Below are 16,411 nucleotides of genomic sequence, written 5' to 3'. Positions count from 1 at the left end.
ACAGTAACAGAAGCACTAGTAAATGTCAATGTGAGATGGGTTGCCATGACTACTATGTAATGTAAAAGGTTTTTCTTGCTTAGTCAAGAAATGTGTTTCAGGAACATTACTTTTAGACTTGGCTTCCCTGTGTAGCAGCAGCCAGCACCTTTGGTGAGGGGAGGAAAGGAGGGCGAGTATGTGTGTGCATGTGTGCTGGGATGATGCCTGCTTTCCTCATGTGTAGTGAAGGAGCTTGGCTTTTGGGTGTCCTGTCTCTTTGAGCTGCAGAAAAGAGAATTGAGAAAAATTCTCTCTTTCTAAAACATAAAATTGAAGGTTATCCTTAGTTGCTGGAAACCCCTTCTTGTGAGAATCACAGCAGATTTAGGCAATGAAATTAGTTTCTTACATTTTTTATTTAGTGTCATATCTTGGCGTGCAAGTAGACCTTGTTGACTTACTGGTGGCTGGGAGTAGACAAGGGTGCAATGCACTGGTTTATTCCTTCTCTGAGTGCAGAGGTGGGATTTTTGGGTGGCTCAGACAGAAGCTGGTGGAGAGGAAAGATGGTGGCTCTGAAGAATGGCATGACTGGGCTGTGTGCAAATGGAAGTGTTTTAAGGTCACTGGTGCTAAGCCTATTGTCAGCTTCTGCTTTTTCACTAAATCTTGTTTGTTTTCACTGAAGCATGGTTTACAAGGGAGCAGATACTTATTGTCAGGCATGTTTAATATCTTTGTGTTAGTAGAGATGTGGTTTTTACATAGGGGTTAAAAAGGCACTGCATGAGCTGCTAAAGTTGATATTAATGTGAGATTCATATTTTTTATTTTTTTTTATAAAACAACTTGCTCAGACTTTACTAACCAAACTAACAAACCTACCTTTTCTGGCTGGTGAAACTTTCAGCATGATCAAGGCTCTAAATTAAGTTCAGAAAGAAGTGGAACTCCAAAAAAACGCAAAGCCCCACCTCCTCCTATCAGTCCTATTCAGGTAAAGAAAAGACCAATTTTGAGATTCTTTTAGGGGACATAAAGCATTTTGAACATTATTAGAATTATGTGGGCAGGATTTTCTCTCTTGCTGTTATTTTATATGTCTGTCTTACCATGAGTACTTTTCCTAACATTAAGATGACATCATGAAACCACATGTTGCTTAGAATAACTAAGCAAAATTGCTTAAAATACAGCAAGGTCTAAGATACAACTGTACAATTTTTACTGTACAATTACTTCTTCCAATTAAAGTTGAAGTTGTAATTTTTCCTGATTTCAGTAAGTAAATAATAAGTTCTTTATATTTTAGTTATAGATACATATATATGGATACATATTATGAGAATATATGGATATCAAAATAAAATACTTAACTGCATTTTGATACTATGTAAGTCTATTTAATAGTTAGGTTTAATCTTAAACCAGAATGTAATCTGTGTAACAGCTACACTCCCTATGAAATACTGATTCAGGAGGGTACTAAATAATTAGGTCTGTTCTCTGAAAGTAATCTAGAATTGTGACTTACATTAGTGCAGGTGAAAGTACTCTTTAATGCACGTGTATACATATATATATATATATGTGTGTATATGTGTATATCTATATATAGATATAGGTATACACGTATATACATATATGTTAATGGGCACATGTTAGAGAGGTATCTGTATGTGCATGCACATATACATATCTATTTATATAAAATTTTTTACAGATTAATGATTTGTCCTCTCCACACTCATCAACTTCAACTCCCATGACTGGAAAAGGGCACGCTTTCTTTGCTGATCAAGTGTGCAAGGTATCAGTGTTCCATTCTTATGAGCTTGGGGAAGGAAAATACAGGATCTGTTTCGTTTGATGTTCTGTTTTGATGAGCGCAGCGTCTTCTGTGACTTAATTAGCTGAATTTTAGGAGTAAAAATTAATCCAAATCTATTTCAATGCAATTCATAAAACAAGTGTAAGAATTACTTTAATGTGTAACAAATATGTACCTATAAATAGTCATAGGTGGGCTAGTGTTTAGGAGTATGGTTATGAAAGTATTTATGTTCCAAGAGTTCAATTTCTAATACCAAGCAAAGTGCATGGAGTGGGCAGTGCAAAAAGAGACCATTTTACTAAAAGATGTCAGTGAAAGGCTTGACTATGTCCTATATGATCTTTACTTTGTGTTGCTGAAGACTTTTTAATACGTCAGTATATTGCTATTACTTATCTCAGGGTTTGCAGTCTTCCAAACTATTTGCAAGATAGTTGCCTGTATTTCATTAGTATTTAATGGGAATTGGGCAATGGAACTTGAATGGCTGTAGCACACTTTGAAATACTGGGCATATGCTACAATTAAACAAGACCTTAGAAATTAAATACATTCACTTGGACAGGCTTTATCCAGCAGAATCTGTACTGTCTGTAGTTCTTTTTGGTGAGCTGTCCAGCTTTGCATCTGCTTTCTGTGAAAATGTTTTCTTTTGATGTCTTAGCAGGAAGAGTTCAGCTCCTTGCACAGGGATAATAAGGACAGACTGAGTGACAGCACAGCAGGTATACAATTAATCCATATCTCATTAGGTGTTTTAGGTGGCATGAAATGCTGAAAACCTCTGTACCTTTCCACTTAGAACATGAAACGCACTAAGTATTGAGAGTGATGTTTTGTAATTCCACAAGCAGCTCCCCACCAAAACATCCTGCTTCTATTGCATTAACTTAAGACATTCTTAGGGAACAGTTTGCGTGCTCACTCATTAGGTGGTCATGGGAACAAACTGTTTAATTTGTACTTTTGGAATAACTAATTAACTAGTATTTCAGCTTTCTGAAAGCTTTTGATATTTTTTTTTTTCTCTAAAGGTGCTGATAGTTTATTGGATGCAAGTTCTGAAGCTGACCAACAAGATCTACTTCTGTTGATGCAAGCAAAAATTGCCTCTCTGACATTGCACAATAAGGAGCTGCAGGACAAATTACAGGTGGCATATTTTTGTGCTGTTCTGGTGCTGTCTTAATCTGCTAGACAGAACAAAGAGCTGCTTACTGTTTTAAAGAGTTGTACTGTGAAGATCTTTTAACAAGCTTGTTGGTAAGATCATGGAAACACTGAAAATCCCCAAAGGATTAAATCAGTGTTTTGATCTTCTCACTTTTCCCATAAATTGCTGAATAACTTTGTTTATTATGATAACCACATTCAAAAATATGTTGTTAAGAGTTGTGCTAGCAGATTTTAATTTGCATAGCTTTGATTATTAGCTTATGGAGCTCAGCCCAGACTTTCAGAGGACCTTGGCACTTACTGCCTTCTCTCACTATAGATGACAAATGGGAGTAGCTGAGTTTTTAGCTTTTCTAGAACTTTCTTCCATGGCTCTTTAATCATCTGTCTGTAGGATGTGGCAATATTCCTTGCTTACTCTAGTCTAAAAAAATAGAATCATGTACTTGTTTTTATTGTGCAAATGTTGGTGGTTTTTTTTGGACAGGAAAGAACACCTAAAGAAGGGGATTCAGCTGTAGAATCTTATTCAACCCAAACACAGTTTGACCAAACAGCAGAGAGACAAAATGAGTTCTTGGCACAGGAGCTGAAGCCTACATTAAATGCCACTCAAATCCAAGAAAAGTTGACAAGCCCTAGAGAAGAAAAAATGAAGTACCTGCAGGAAGACTTAAAGGATGTGCAGAGAAAATTAGAGAATTCTGAAGCCAAAAGAAAGCATGTGGAAACTCAAGTCCAGTCTAGAGTCCCAGAAACAGGTCATTTAAATAGCCCAGACATTTCAGAAAATGGTTCTGATATTAATTGGAAGTTCCAAGAAACTCAAAATAGGCATGAGGAAGCTGTGAAAGAGGTTTTGAATGTACAAAGGCAAAAGAAGCCAGGTCTTGTTTGCTCTGAAAGTGAAGAAACCAGTTCTGATCTGAGTATGTTGGTTACATATGGAGAAGTTGAAGCACTTAAGCAAGAATTAAAGAAAGCATTGGAGGAAAGTGAAAGACAAAAAGAAAAAGTGAGAGAGCTACAGAAAATGTTTGAAGACAGAGAGCAGAATGTGGCAGGAAAATTGTCTGTGGAAGAGTGTGAGGAAATGAAGAATTCATATTGTTCAGTTATTGATAACATTAATCAAGAGAAAGCACTGCTGATTGAGAGGTACAAGGAAGGGCAAGAGGAAATTAAAAGGCTACAGGACAAGTTGACAAACCAGATGCAGTTGGAATCTAGTGCTGAAGCTGGAGAAAGGAAAGATGTGATGCACAGAACGATAGATGAGCTCAACAGGCAACTTAATGAATTGTGTCAGTTGTACAAAGAAGCACAAACAGAGCTTGAAGACTACAGGAAGAAAAAAACTCTAGATGATATAACTTCAGACTACATTCCTAGAGATGAACATGAGAAACTGATGGAGATAACAAATTCTTTGAAATACAAAGCAGAAAATGAGTTATCAGAAGTGAAATCCCAGTACACAAAAGTATTAGATGAAGCAGAAGAACTCAAGCAACTGTTAGACACTCAGAAACAAAACTCTTTGCCAATTGCTGAACACCGTCAGGTAATCAATGCACTCAGAAATACCATAAAGGAGATGGAGGAAGAAATAAATGAGCTCAAACGACTGCTTAGCAACAAGGAAGGCGAATTAAGAAACTTGGAAAAGACTTTACTGGAAGAAAAAGCTGCAATTAATGACGCCATGGTACCCAAGGCCACATATGAAAAGCTCCAGTCCTCATTAGAGGGTGAAGTTAGCGCTCTGTCGTCCAAACTGAAGGATGTAATCCGAGAAAAGGAAAATATATCCTTAGATGCCATGAAACTGAGAAATGAAATATTGCACTTGAAAGAAGCAAAAGAAGGTATGCATACTCTGCTTGAAGCAAAGGAACGGGAGGTGACTGATCTTCAGCACAAGTACCACCAAGTTCAAGAAGCTCTTATTGAAATGAAAAACTCATCAAAAATAGAAGAAGATAAAGACAAAAAGGTCAGTGTCTCAGTACAGTGGAGGGGTAATGTGAGTTCAGAGTGCAAAGCGTGTCGTGTCCGAGTGCAAAGTGACCTAACAGACAATGTTGGTTCAAGTAACTCCTGAATGCATTTGCCCCTCTGAAAATCCAGGTATCAAAGACAAAGAAGGTTTCTGTATGCTTGGCTTTGCAATTGGTTTCCCTCCCCTGTGGAGATACACGTGATATTTCAATTTACCTCTTTTAAGTTCTCTGTAGGTTGGGTTCGCACCACTCAGGCAGCTGAAGTCAAAGAAGTCAGATTTAAAGCAGGAGGATATTCCAGAGGAGACAAGAAAACAAAAAATCAGGAAGGGGCAAAAATTCAGTGTTGGGATATTACTACATCATCTCAACCATAGCATGGTTTCACTAATTTTCCTCTGCAGCTAGCATATGCCTCACTACAAGTTCCTTTATAAGGAATTATGCATTTTGGTAGCTGTGAATAGCTGGCCTGTGTTTGGTTCACAGCAAAATTGGTAAAGGTGGCAAATGCAGCTCTTGCTAAATATTGCTGATGTTCAGAACAAGGAGTGTAGTTTGAATAGACTGGATTAGGATGGGGAATAGAGGAGCATTGTAACCCTTTTCTTACATGACATTCTGTTTATCCATAGAGTTTATTTACAATTTAGTTTTCCCTACCTCTTAAATTTAAATTACAAATAACTCAAAGATAAGACACACAGGAATACAGTACTCATAGCATCTTCTAATGAAAACCTGTGTTTTGCCTCCCTAGATCAATGAAATGTCCAAGGAAATTAGCAAATTAAAAGAAGCATTGAACAGCCTTTCTCAGCTCTCCTACTCAACCAGTGCCCCCAAAAGACAAAGCCAGCAGCTGGAAGTATTACAGCAACAAGTGAAGCAGTTGCAAAACCAACTGACTGTAAGTGTGATAATTTGTAAACCTAACATTAGTTACAGTTCTCCAAGGAAACATGTACTAGTCTTCACTCTTCCTTATTTAAAATAGAGTACAGTCAGTGAGTACAGGGAAAAGAATCTTCATCAAAAAAGTTTGTAATTTCTGTTTCTCTGAAACATGTAGGAATTTTCAAGTCCTGAATAGCACTTTAGAAAGAGCATAACTAAAGAAAGCTTGTTTTCCACATTTTTTTCTCAGACCAGTTGAAAAACATATTTCTTGTAGTAAAATAGAGTGACGAAACCTGCTGCTCAGACCTTAATTTGTGGAAAAGTATGATCACTGTGCAGAGTATTTTCAAAAACATTCATCAGCTGAAGTTTTGTGTTTTGAGTATTTAAGCTTTTTGGAAGAAAGCATGAGGTTTGAACTCAAGCAAATGCAATGTTCATGGGGAGCATAGTTTATTCTCTGGAATTCTAAATGCCTTTCAGATCTATTTTTTAAAATTTTGTTGTTTGTGCATGAAAGGTCCAGCCATCTAAGCTCGGTTGAGTCATAATTGATATTTCCTAGAGCTTGCCTGCCCAAAGGAGCACTTCATTCACTGCTGAGGATGAAAAGAAAGTATTATCCACTGGAGGCCTTTGTTAAGGGCTCTGGAGTGCCTCTGAAAGGAGAATTCCCAGGCTGGCATGCTAAGTGGTGTCTGCTTACTACCTCTCTGAGCAGAAAAAAAGAGGGCTCAGTATGCCAGAAAAATTCCCTTGCAGATGAGAGAAATGGTAGGCAGAGCATCCTGTCAGTGTGAAGGCCCAGACTTTCTTATTCCAGTGCTCCATGTCTGAAAGGACCCTTCATCTCCCACTAATTAGGACCAGCAAAGTAGTGTAAAAAAGTGCAAAGGTGTGCAGCATACTGGGAAAGCAGGTAGCATTTAAAGCAGGACGGAAGCACTCTTTCCTTCTTGTAGGTTAGCTTTCCGAACAGCTCCATGTATCTTTGGACAGGTGGCTTCTGAGTCCTGGCAGTCTGGGATCATTGAAAAGGATTGGGTGGCTTTCACTAAGACAGGGTCTTACAGAGTAAGACCTTCATAAGCACCTCCTTTCATCTGGGGAGGCATCAGCTCTAACAGAGGGGTTGATGCCTTTTTCGGGCTCACCTGAAAACAGAGGCCAGACAGAATTAAGAGAATAAAGGAGATATATTTAATGAAGGGCCTTCAGGTAAATTAAAGGCAGACAGATCTTCCCCAAAGGGGCTGCACCCAAAATAGATGATGATCAGAAGCTTTTCAGACAATTACAAGTTTGTTCTATTTGCATATCAGGGTTTAATCCTCCAGTTACAGCTTCAGATAGTGAAGTCATATACCCCCAGTTTGTTTCCCCCCCAATTCAGTTTTGTTTATACTTTTTGGGGCCTGAGGCAGTAGGGTGTTCTTGAGTTACAGGCCTAGAGAGGAATTATTATGTCTGAATAAAATGGGAGAACAGTAGCTGACAGGCTATGGAGTTTTAGAGTTATACCCTAAAGCAGTACAGGATTTGAAAAATGTAAAAGCTAAAATCCTAAGGCATCAGGGTCACTGCCTTTGGGGAAGAGCTGAGTTGCAGTTGAGATTTCATTTGTCAGAGTACTGTTGGCTTTCCTCAGTTCTGGTTCCTCATAAGCTCAGAAACAGAGTATGTGCTCATTCCACACCTTGCAGCTCTTAAGTCTTAAGCACTTCTTGAAACTGATGATTTCACCAGTTCTTTTTTTACTGGGGTAGGCAGAACTACAGCATTTTCCTGGACATGCTTCCAAGCAAATTTAGAGTGCCTTGTGACACAACACTGTCTGAGATGGTCTTCAATGCATTACATGAGACTATGGTTTGAGTTTTCCCCAGTCAGAATCTAATTCTCAGTTCAATAGTTCTGAATGCTCTGTGCCTTTCTGCTTAACTGTTTTCTAGGAAACAAAGAAACAACACCAAGAAATTGTCTCAGTTTACAGGATGCACCTTCTCTATGCTGTGCAGGTAAGGTTGTATGTTGTCAGTCACTCAGTATTTTAACTGAAGATGTTTATTCTTCAGATTTAGTAAGAATTTTGCATGTTTTCACTAAGACATCCCTCCCATAAGGTATGACATTTCAAAAACAAATTTAACACAGCTTCCACTTAGGAAATTGATCTAATTACTATACCTGATAAATAGTTGCCAATATTCTTAAAGACTAGAGCTGCATGAATTCAGTCATCTTTTCTTCTCTCTCCCTTTGTCTAGGGTCAAATGGATGAAGATGTCCAGAAAGTGCTTAAACAAATTTTATCAATGTGTAAAAGCCAGTCACAGAAAAAGTAAACAAAAAAGCCAAGGAAAATTCCCTGTTTTTATTAATCCTGTTATGGTTATTTTATCTAGATTTGCCTTAACATAAGATTTCAAATTGGCAATTTGCTGCTTTTGTGTTGTTGTGCTATTTTTGAGGGGGATATATTTGTCTGTCTGTACCACTTCCATGTGCATTTCCATGTGCAGTAGCTAAACACATGCCTGCTTTTCATACCCAAAATGCAAGTATGTTCTTCAGACTTTTTACATAGGCCACTCCGTGTCGTGTTTACCCTGTGAGTACTTTTCCAGCTTCCTCCAACAGCAGCAAGTTAACCTGGAGGAAAGCACTGGTGTTGCCTGGGTAAAGGTGAAATTCTCTGTGAGGTCTTCTGTACTGATTATAAGCTGCATCTCGCTGCTGAGTGTGTTTGAAGCTGCAGCACTCAGATTGCTGACATTTTGCCATATGCAGTCTTTGGCAGAGCAGAAGTGAACGTTGCAACAGCGAGCAGGAGTAGATATTTATGCTAAGCCAGAGTGTCAAACAGCTACTCTTCTAGTGTAATATTATTTAAGATAAACACACTAAAATGTAGCTGCCCCAATTCACCCAATGCACTGAGTACACAAAACCCATACCATACTTCATAGTTTCCTTAACTACCTGGTAGTGGAATGAAACTATTTCAAAAGGTAAAAGCATTAGTTTATTGAAGTTATGTACAAACAGAACTGTCTCTATAAACAGCCCTTTATGATAGGTTTAGCTGTCTATGCAAGCGTTGGCCATGAAGCTCAGGAACAAAACCAGGTCATATACTTTTAGACAAAGGATTCTAGTGAACACAGGATGTTTACAGTGAATGTCAATGCCTCATACTTCCTAACCTCACTTTTGTAAAGATCTTCTCTTCGGTATATTTTTAATGGCCCTCTAATGAATTTTTTTGTAACTAAACCATTTTTTCTATATAATATTTGCATTAAGCTTATTAACAAATATTTTTAGGTAATTGTGTCTTAGAGAGTTTCTTTTTATACCCCCAAGTTTCAGTAATAGTGAAGTATAGTGAAGTGTTTCCAGTTTGTAAGAAATTTGTATGGAATAATAGACCTGTCTGTCAGTGTGGTCCAGAGCAGTGAATTCTAAAATTCAGCCTGCTGTTCCAAAAAAATTTAGAAATGATAGGTAGGGAACAGCAGGAGGTGTCAAAAATTTTTGTATGTTGTTTCTAGAGGCTAGGGGCATCAATAAAGCCTTTATCAGCACTTCTACATTTAAAGTCAAATAAAAATGCCTGATGTGGAATAGAATGAAACTATGGGAAAATGTTTTAAGCACACACTGCACTTGAGGGTACAACCATTTTAACAAGCTTGCGGCTTCAATATGGTATTGTGTTTTTTTTTAATTCTATGGGGATATGTCTCTATTAATAGAGAAATCTTTAAGAGCTATATAACCTATGAAGTTTATATAGAGTCATAATATGACAGGAGTCAGCAGTGCCTCAGGCTGACTGGACTCATAGTGCACTTATATCAGATAATTCCTAATTCTGGCAATGCTAAATGGATTTTAAAAGCAAAAAGAAAAACACCACCTTTGCATCAGTTAGACCTTGGTGTTACTTTTCTTGAGTGGTTTAACTAATGTCTAATTTTGAACAGTATTTTATAGTTAGACAGCTTTGAAAATGCTCCAAAGAAATGTGAAAAAAAATTTTGCTGCATCACTTCAAAAAGAACAAAATTTTAAGCATGCTAATGCTGCAAGTATAAAACTTGATGAACCATTTTGTAGGTTGCCTGATGGATTTAGTCTTCTACTTTGGTTTGGTTTGTATATTTATTACAATTATCTTTGTGGAATATTGGAAATTATATACTACAGCATAACAAGTTCCTTTATATGTAATTTACAAGGTTTCTTCATGCAGCAAATAAACTATTTCCAATTTTTTTTTCATTTTTGTCTTCATTTACTTTTTGTATTGAGAGCAATCTCATTACACTGTTCTAACATAGTACAGATGTGTTCTATATCTCCTGTTTAAATGGATGCCACAAGAATGAGATTTTCCTCCCTTAAATTGCATCTTCATTATTTACTATCTTTATCTGTTGTGTGGAATAAATCCAGTCCAAACCCCCTGCAGTGAGTTTTGCAGATGTTGCCTTCTATGTCATTGATGAGTTCGTAGCCGTTTCTCACATGAACATCCTGCTAGGTGTCATACAGGTTTTCCATTTGCCACTGGAATTATTCCAGCAAAGTTTAAAATACCGTAGAGCTGTAGCACAGATTGATGCTGTCCCACAATTCTTCAAAACTGGTGGTTCTCTGTCATACACAGAACTACAATGGGAATATATGTAAGTGTGTATGCATATGGATATGTGGACATGTCTGCCTTTTAAACTACACAGCCCCATTGCCTTTTATCATCATCTCTTCTCAGTTTTATCTGAGAAAATGTTCCATCAGTGGCTAATTTGCTAGTATCTTCTTGCCTGAAGCAATTGCATCTCTTGTGATCACATCAAGGCTCTTTAGCCTCTTGTAGCAAATTTCTGTAAACTGCCCAGCACCAGGTTTCCTTTGAAGATGGACAAGCTGACATGCAGGGTCTGGGCCTGTGGGCTAATCTGCCTAAGCTGCTACTCTGAAACATCCACACCTGTGTCTGGCCTCCTGCATGGTCAGGCATAACAGCATGGACAGCGTTATTATAGTGAATTCCTTTCCCTGTCTCCATTAAATGTATGAGTACTGGGAATAAACTCCTCTTGCCCAACTTGCTCATTATAGTCTGCACACAACAGGTATAATTTGGTCAGAGAGCTTGAATATACTGGCTCTTCTCAACCACCCTATGTCCTGTCACAGCAGGGAATGGTGACAATAGTGGTAGCAGGCTTCAGAAGGAATTTTTGAGGAAACAACATCCTAGATCTGCATTAAGTTCACCTTTTTTGGTTTTTTGTTGTTTCGGTTTTGGTTCTTTGGGGTTTTTTTGGTTTTTTGTCCCTTTCTCTTGCTGTAAACTAAGGGCAAGTTCCTGTAACCAGGTGTTGCCTTGGTTATTTATCATCTAGCTCTCACAGGGCCCTTCTTATGCCAGCCCAAATTGACATGAGAAGATTGTGGAGGATGAAAACCCAGAAGATTTCAGCAGCAATGAGAGGAGAACTTTTTGCAGTGTGCCATGTATCCTTGCTGGACAGATCTTTTGGCTGCAGCAGCATGTAGTGGTGCATAACTAACACCTGAGCACAGGGGTCATTATCCTCTGAGATGAGTCTGGGTTTCTGGGCAGGTGGCATAGCAGACTTCCTTCTGGAGCAGATAGTGGGGTAGAAGCACAGGGAGAGGGCCAATCTTGCCCTGTGCTGGCTGAGCAGGGGGCTCAGGGATGGCAGAATAGCCTTCTGATTGCCTTCCCACCTATCCTCGGGTCAGCTCCATGGTGATGTGATGTGCTTCATGTCAGCATAAGACAGCAAAAGCCCAGGAAAGACCATGCTGCTCTGTGCTGCAGCAGACCACACACAGGGCCCTGGGAGAAGCAGCCAAGAAAGGGCCAGTGGAAAAGCCGGCAAGAAATCCCTTGGCAGGTGCCATTTCACTATACAGAGCTGTTAAAGCCCAATTCATGTTCCATGAGATTGCCTGAGAGTAGCTAGCTGGGGGGAAACAGGTAGTGGCATGTGATTTCACTGCTGGGTACTTCAGAGTGACATAAGTTACTGCTACAGTATGTATGTTGTGCTTATACCATAAATCTGCTCTCTGGAGGGGTCTGGCAGCGGGGGTACCAGCCAGTAAGTGGGGAGGGTAAGCCAAGAGGCTGGGGAATCACAAGGGATGTAGGGGAAGAGCTGGCTCATGGTACTAGAACAGGGGGTTCATGTGCCCTTTGCCTGTCTGACCTTCCCCAGGGAGGCTCTTACTTGGGTCAGCCCCACCAAAGCATCCTGAGGCTTTCCTCACGCCCATGCCAGCCCTCATCTGAGCAAGAGGCAGACACAGAGGGCAGAGGCTCGTAGATGTGGCAGAGGCCCAAGTGCTGCAGGGGAGAATTGCTGCCTCAGGTGGTGTGGTCAGGCCTCCTAGTGCAGGGCAGGTCCTGGGGCAGAGGCAGCTCCCTTTGGCTGTCTGGAGGGTCAGGGGCTTCAGTCTGCTGCTTGGGATCCAGGCTACAGAGCAGCTGTACATGTTGAGTAATGTGTGGAGAAGCTCTGGGGGAGTCAGGTGTGGAGGTTTCAGAGTAGCATAGGCAAGCAGATGTGATGTAGCCCAGCACATGTTTTGCAGGCACAGCTGTAACACAGCAATTTTTTTCAGTCAAATAAAAATTGGTGCGAGACTTTTAGGACAGTTCAGTGATCTAAATCATCTATTAACTGGGTTTGGTCTGCCACAGAGGATACTGAAAGTACTGAATTTAATGTCAAAGGACAGTATAAGAGTTAGAGTACCCTGAAACTTTCATCTGTTGCATCACTTGGTTCTGCAGCCATGGGTCACTATGTGTGCTTGTGGGTGCTCACCAGTTCTCAGCAGAGCATTTCATAGAAGTGAAGTTTCAAATGCTTTTCTTCATCCCCGCCTCCTCCTCTCTTTGGATCCTTCATGATCCTTTTGAACATAAATTAACAGAGACACTAAACACAGACTAGAACCGTATTTTGTTCTGGTTTTATATCTGTGTTCTTCTCAGGGCAGTAACAAATTCATTCTCCTAAACAGTAATTTCCTTAAAACCCCTGTCTTAGAATTACAGGGGTAAATTGCAGCTGAATAAAAAACAGTGATTTAGTAAGTGTCTCCTAATTTGAGGAAGCCTGAGTTAAAAGTTTTTTAACTACAGAACAGATCTACCAGCCAAGTATGCTGGTGAGAAAGTCATGTGCTTTGCCCAAAACTCTTAGTTGCATTCCCCAGGCTTCGGTACCATGTGACAAAAAATCTTCTAGGAGAAATGACAGCCTCTGTCGCATCAGACACAATGGTGGCATCCTGCACGGACTGTCACTAACATGTGTCTCCTCTGATGACTATTTTTTGCCTTTGCACAAGCAGCAAAGCTTTGTGCTTTTAGCCTTGCTGATGCCAGTCCCCCAGTCCTACAGGTGGCTTCAGGAGGTTCTGTTTTGTGGTAGTGCCCGTAGTCCCTGGGGCATTCTATGGCAATGCTTTGTAGGTATTTACAAACCTTTGGCTGCCTTGACAGACTCTTAATTGATGAGTTTAACACAGGTATTTTAGCAATCATCGGGCTTTCAGTCTATTATTTTAAAAGACTGCTCTCATGCTGATCTGCCCAAATTCACAGCCCTCTTTGTACATTTTCCAACAGCCTGAAATGCTCAGACAGTTGGTAATGGGGCCTCCTACCAGCAGCTGGAGATTGGAAACAGGCAGATCTCAGTGACATCATCTCCTGCAAGGAGCTCAGGGCTGGAGCCTGTCTCCCCCTGTCCCCACGGGTGGCTGTCTGCTCCTGCCTGCCTGGTCACGGTGTGCTGGTGTTAACCCTGCCCGGCGGGGATGCTGCAGCTGGGACCCTACACCCAGTGACCCTCAGGAGACCGGCATTGCCTGCATCAAAACACCAGTGTGCCTGTATGGGAAGCTTTTGCTCTGCTGTAATCACTTTTCCCTTCGGGATTAGCAGAAATGCTGCTAATGTGATCCTGGGCTCGAGTTCACAGCACTCTTCCTGCCCTCCCTGTCGTAGACCAGCAACAGTCCTGCTGCACGTTCTGAAGCCCTGTCCAAAAATGGTTGGATGCATTTGCTTCTTTGTAAACTCACTACTGCTCAGCAGGAGTCATCCCCCAAAGAGGCTGGGGAGCAAGGGGGACGCTGTATTAAACTTAATTTTCCAGACAAAAAGAAAAAATTCAAAACATTCCTGAGAAAGAAACCTGTCATTCCTTCCCCTCAGATCCTCCCTCGCAACTGGAAAACAGCAGGGAGTGACAACTCAAAACACAAAGGTCCGCACTGCACCATTCCTAGAAATAGTTTGTCTGCATTCTTGCTGTTCAAAGTGCAGCTCCCAAAAGAGCAGCGCTGCATTCAGCACTTGGTGGGGCCACAGGTGGCTGTGAGCACAGCTGGACAGATGTTGCAGAGCCGGTGTTCAGATACCTGTGCAAGTATTTCAGAGCCGGGCGCCTGCAGGAAGGTCCCGGTGGGGAGCGCAGGTGCGCCCTGGCTGTGCTGCTGCCGCATCTCCCAGCGGGTCTGTCCCCATGCCTGCGCTGCCCGAGAGTGGCTGTGTGGTTTTCAGAGTGTCTCTAAAATTCCTGCCCTTCCTGCCACATGAAGAATCTGTGTCACTGTCCGACAGCCGGCGAGGGGCAGGCTGGCAGAGTTTGCTCCGCAGATGCTTTGGCCAGTGGGTGTCTGGCACCCTGTTCCCTTGCAAATACCTACATAATTAAAGCCAGTCGGGGTCGCCCAGGCTGGGTTGCAGCATGGAGGGAGACACAGCCTGTGCCCCTCTTACAACTTTTCTGGGAGCCTTGGTCATCTCCGGAGATTGACTGCTCACAGTCTGGATATACCCCAGCTCCTCCGGAATCTGTTCCATGCCACTATTTAGTTTATTAGCATTATTTAGTGTTCATTTATTAGGAGAGTAAATGTGTTTGGCCAGAAAAAAATCCCATTTCCCAGTGTGTAACAAGCAACTAATTACACACTCAAGAGAAACACTGATTATTTATTCCAGTTCCACAAGCCTGGGTGCTCAGTGGTACTGCACAAATCAAACACACCAACTCTCAAAACTGTTTATGCTTTATACATTCTAGTGTTAAGGAAACTCCCCTGTCTGACCATTCTTGAGCCTCTCTGGCAGTCACACTCCCAGTGCCAGACTTCCACAGCTGAGACCGAAGCCCTTCACAGTGGGTGGTTCCAGGGCTGCAGTTGATGCCTCAAAAATTCCACTCACAGTCAGACCAGGTTACCTTGCTGGTTCCACCCCAGGTTTCCCATGGAAGAGTCTCAGATATCTCATTCCAAAAAGCCACTTATTCATGGTGCAGTTTCACAGAAACAGTTTGTAGCAATGCCTCCAAAGGAGGGACCCTCAAAAAAGGAACAACGGGGAGTTTTATGCCCTCACTGTCTACCCAAGTACAAGTGTAGCTCTTCCTCTCCAGTCAGCTCCTGCCACCCTCTCCGTGTCAATTCACCTTGCTGGCATCATCCATCTTCATCTCTTGTTACCCAAATTGTCTGCCTCTGCTGTGTCTCCAGTGTCCACTCACCTGGGCTGGTTTCACTGGGCTTTGTGCTCTTTGTTAATCACAGGGTTGGCAGTTCATGGCCTCTTGTCTCTCTCTGGGCTCACACCCTGCATCTCCAATTCAGCGTGCAAACACAGCTGCCTGCACCAGATGTATCCCTCAACATTAGCAAACATAGGCATTAATGTTCATGGGCTACAAGGGACATAGTTCTTTTATTAATTAGTATTCTATCTTCTTTTGCATAATGATTCTCTCATTTCTTAGGCTAATTAGTCTGCACCCTCAGTCTTCATCTTCTTTGGACATGGTGGGCCATGAGTCAGTCTATCATGGTTTCTCCCTGCTGGAATTCTTTTAAGCCAGTCAGTCAGTTTCAGCACAGTTGCTGAGTTGGCTTTATTAGTTTCTCCCTTATCTTGGGAGTTCTGCCAAATCTCCTTGTGGCCCTAAAATTCTGCATTCTTTGTGTCTACCTACTATCAGTGGTACATCCTTCTTCCCAAGCTTTGTTAATCTCCCCCTAGGTATGAGATCATTGAAGCTTAACAAGGCAATTCTGCCAACAAGTAATTTATCTTTCCAACACCTGGACATAACTTAGGGCTTCTCAGCTGCTATGTGTTTCATGAATTAAATCTTGTTTCTGGTTGATATGGGGTGCAAGCACCTAATTGGGTGGAGTAATTCCACACCTCCCTTGCGTTGCAAACCCATTCCTGCACTCCACCAGCATTTACTGGGTAAAATCCTAACATATATTCAGACAGATTTCCTATCTCTAACCTCCAGCTTTCTGCTCACTTGCTCTTGTTTAGTCAACTCCATGGTTACATCTGAACTGGAGGGGGTAGGAGGCTGTTCAGTTTTAATTCCCACACAGAGCCCCACCTCAAATGCTGACGTGGTGGAGGTGAAAGTGGGAGTGA

The 16,411-nt window shown here is 41.2% G+C and overlaps 1 protein-coding gene across 6 annotated transcripts in view; it reads left to right on the top strand.

The window, feature by feature from the left end:
- The window catches only part of RAI14 (retinoic acid induced 14), an 88,615-nt gene extending 78,433 nt beyond the window's left edge, over window positions 1–10,182 (top strand). For 4 of the 6 annotated variants that reach the window (XM_086867667.1, XM_086867668.1, XM_086867669.1 and 1 more), the window contains 8 exons: window positions 893–979; window positions 1,706–1,792; window positions 2,481–2,541; window positions 2,851–2,969; window positions 3,480–4,988; window positions 5,756–5,905; window positions 7,848–7,913; window positions 8,163–10,182. In XM_086867667.1, the coding sequence (XP_086723793.1) occupies window positions 893–979; window positions 1,706–1,792; window positions 2,481–2,541; window positions 2,851–2,969; window positions 3,480–4,988; window positions 5,756–5,905; window positions 7,848–7,913; window positions 8,163–8,240 (2,157 nt within the window). In that variant the 3' untranslated portion in view covers window positions 8,241–10,182. The remainder of the gene's footprint in view (window positions 1–892; window positions 980–1,705; window positions 1,793–2,480; window positions 2,542–2,850; window positions 2,970–3,479; window positions 4,989–5,755; window positions 5,906–7,847; window positions 7,914–8,162) is intronic. The other 2 variants (XM_086867671.1, XM_023944117.2) reach the window with 1 other exon arrangement.
- Window positions 10,183–16,411: the final 6,229 nt, after the last annotated feature.

The sequence above is a fragment of the Cyanistes caeruleus genome, chromosome Z (genome assembly GCF_971803275.1).
Source record: "Cyanistes caeruleus chromosome Z, bCyaCae1.hap1.1, whole genome shotgun sequence".
In the NCBI taxonomy this organism is placed as follows: domain Eukaryota; kingdom Metazoa; phylum Chordata; class Aves; order Passeriformes; family Paridae; genus Cyanistes; species Cyanistes caeruleus.
This window is presented reverse-complemented; position numbering and strand designations above follow the sequence as displayed.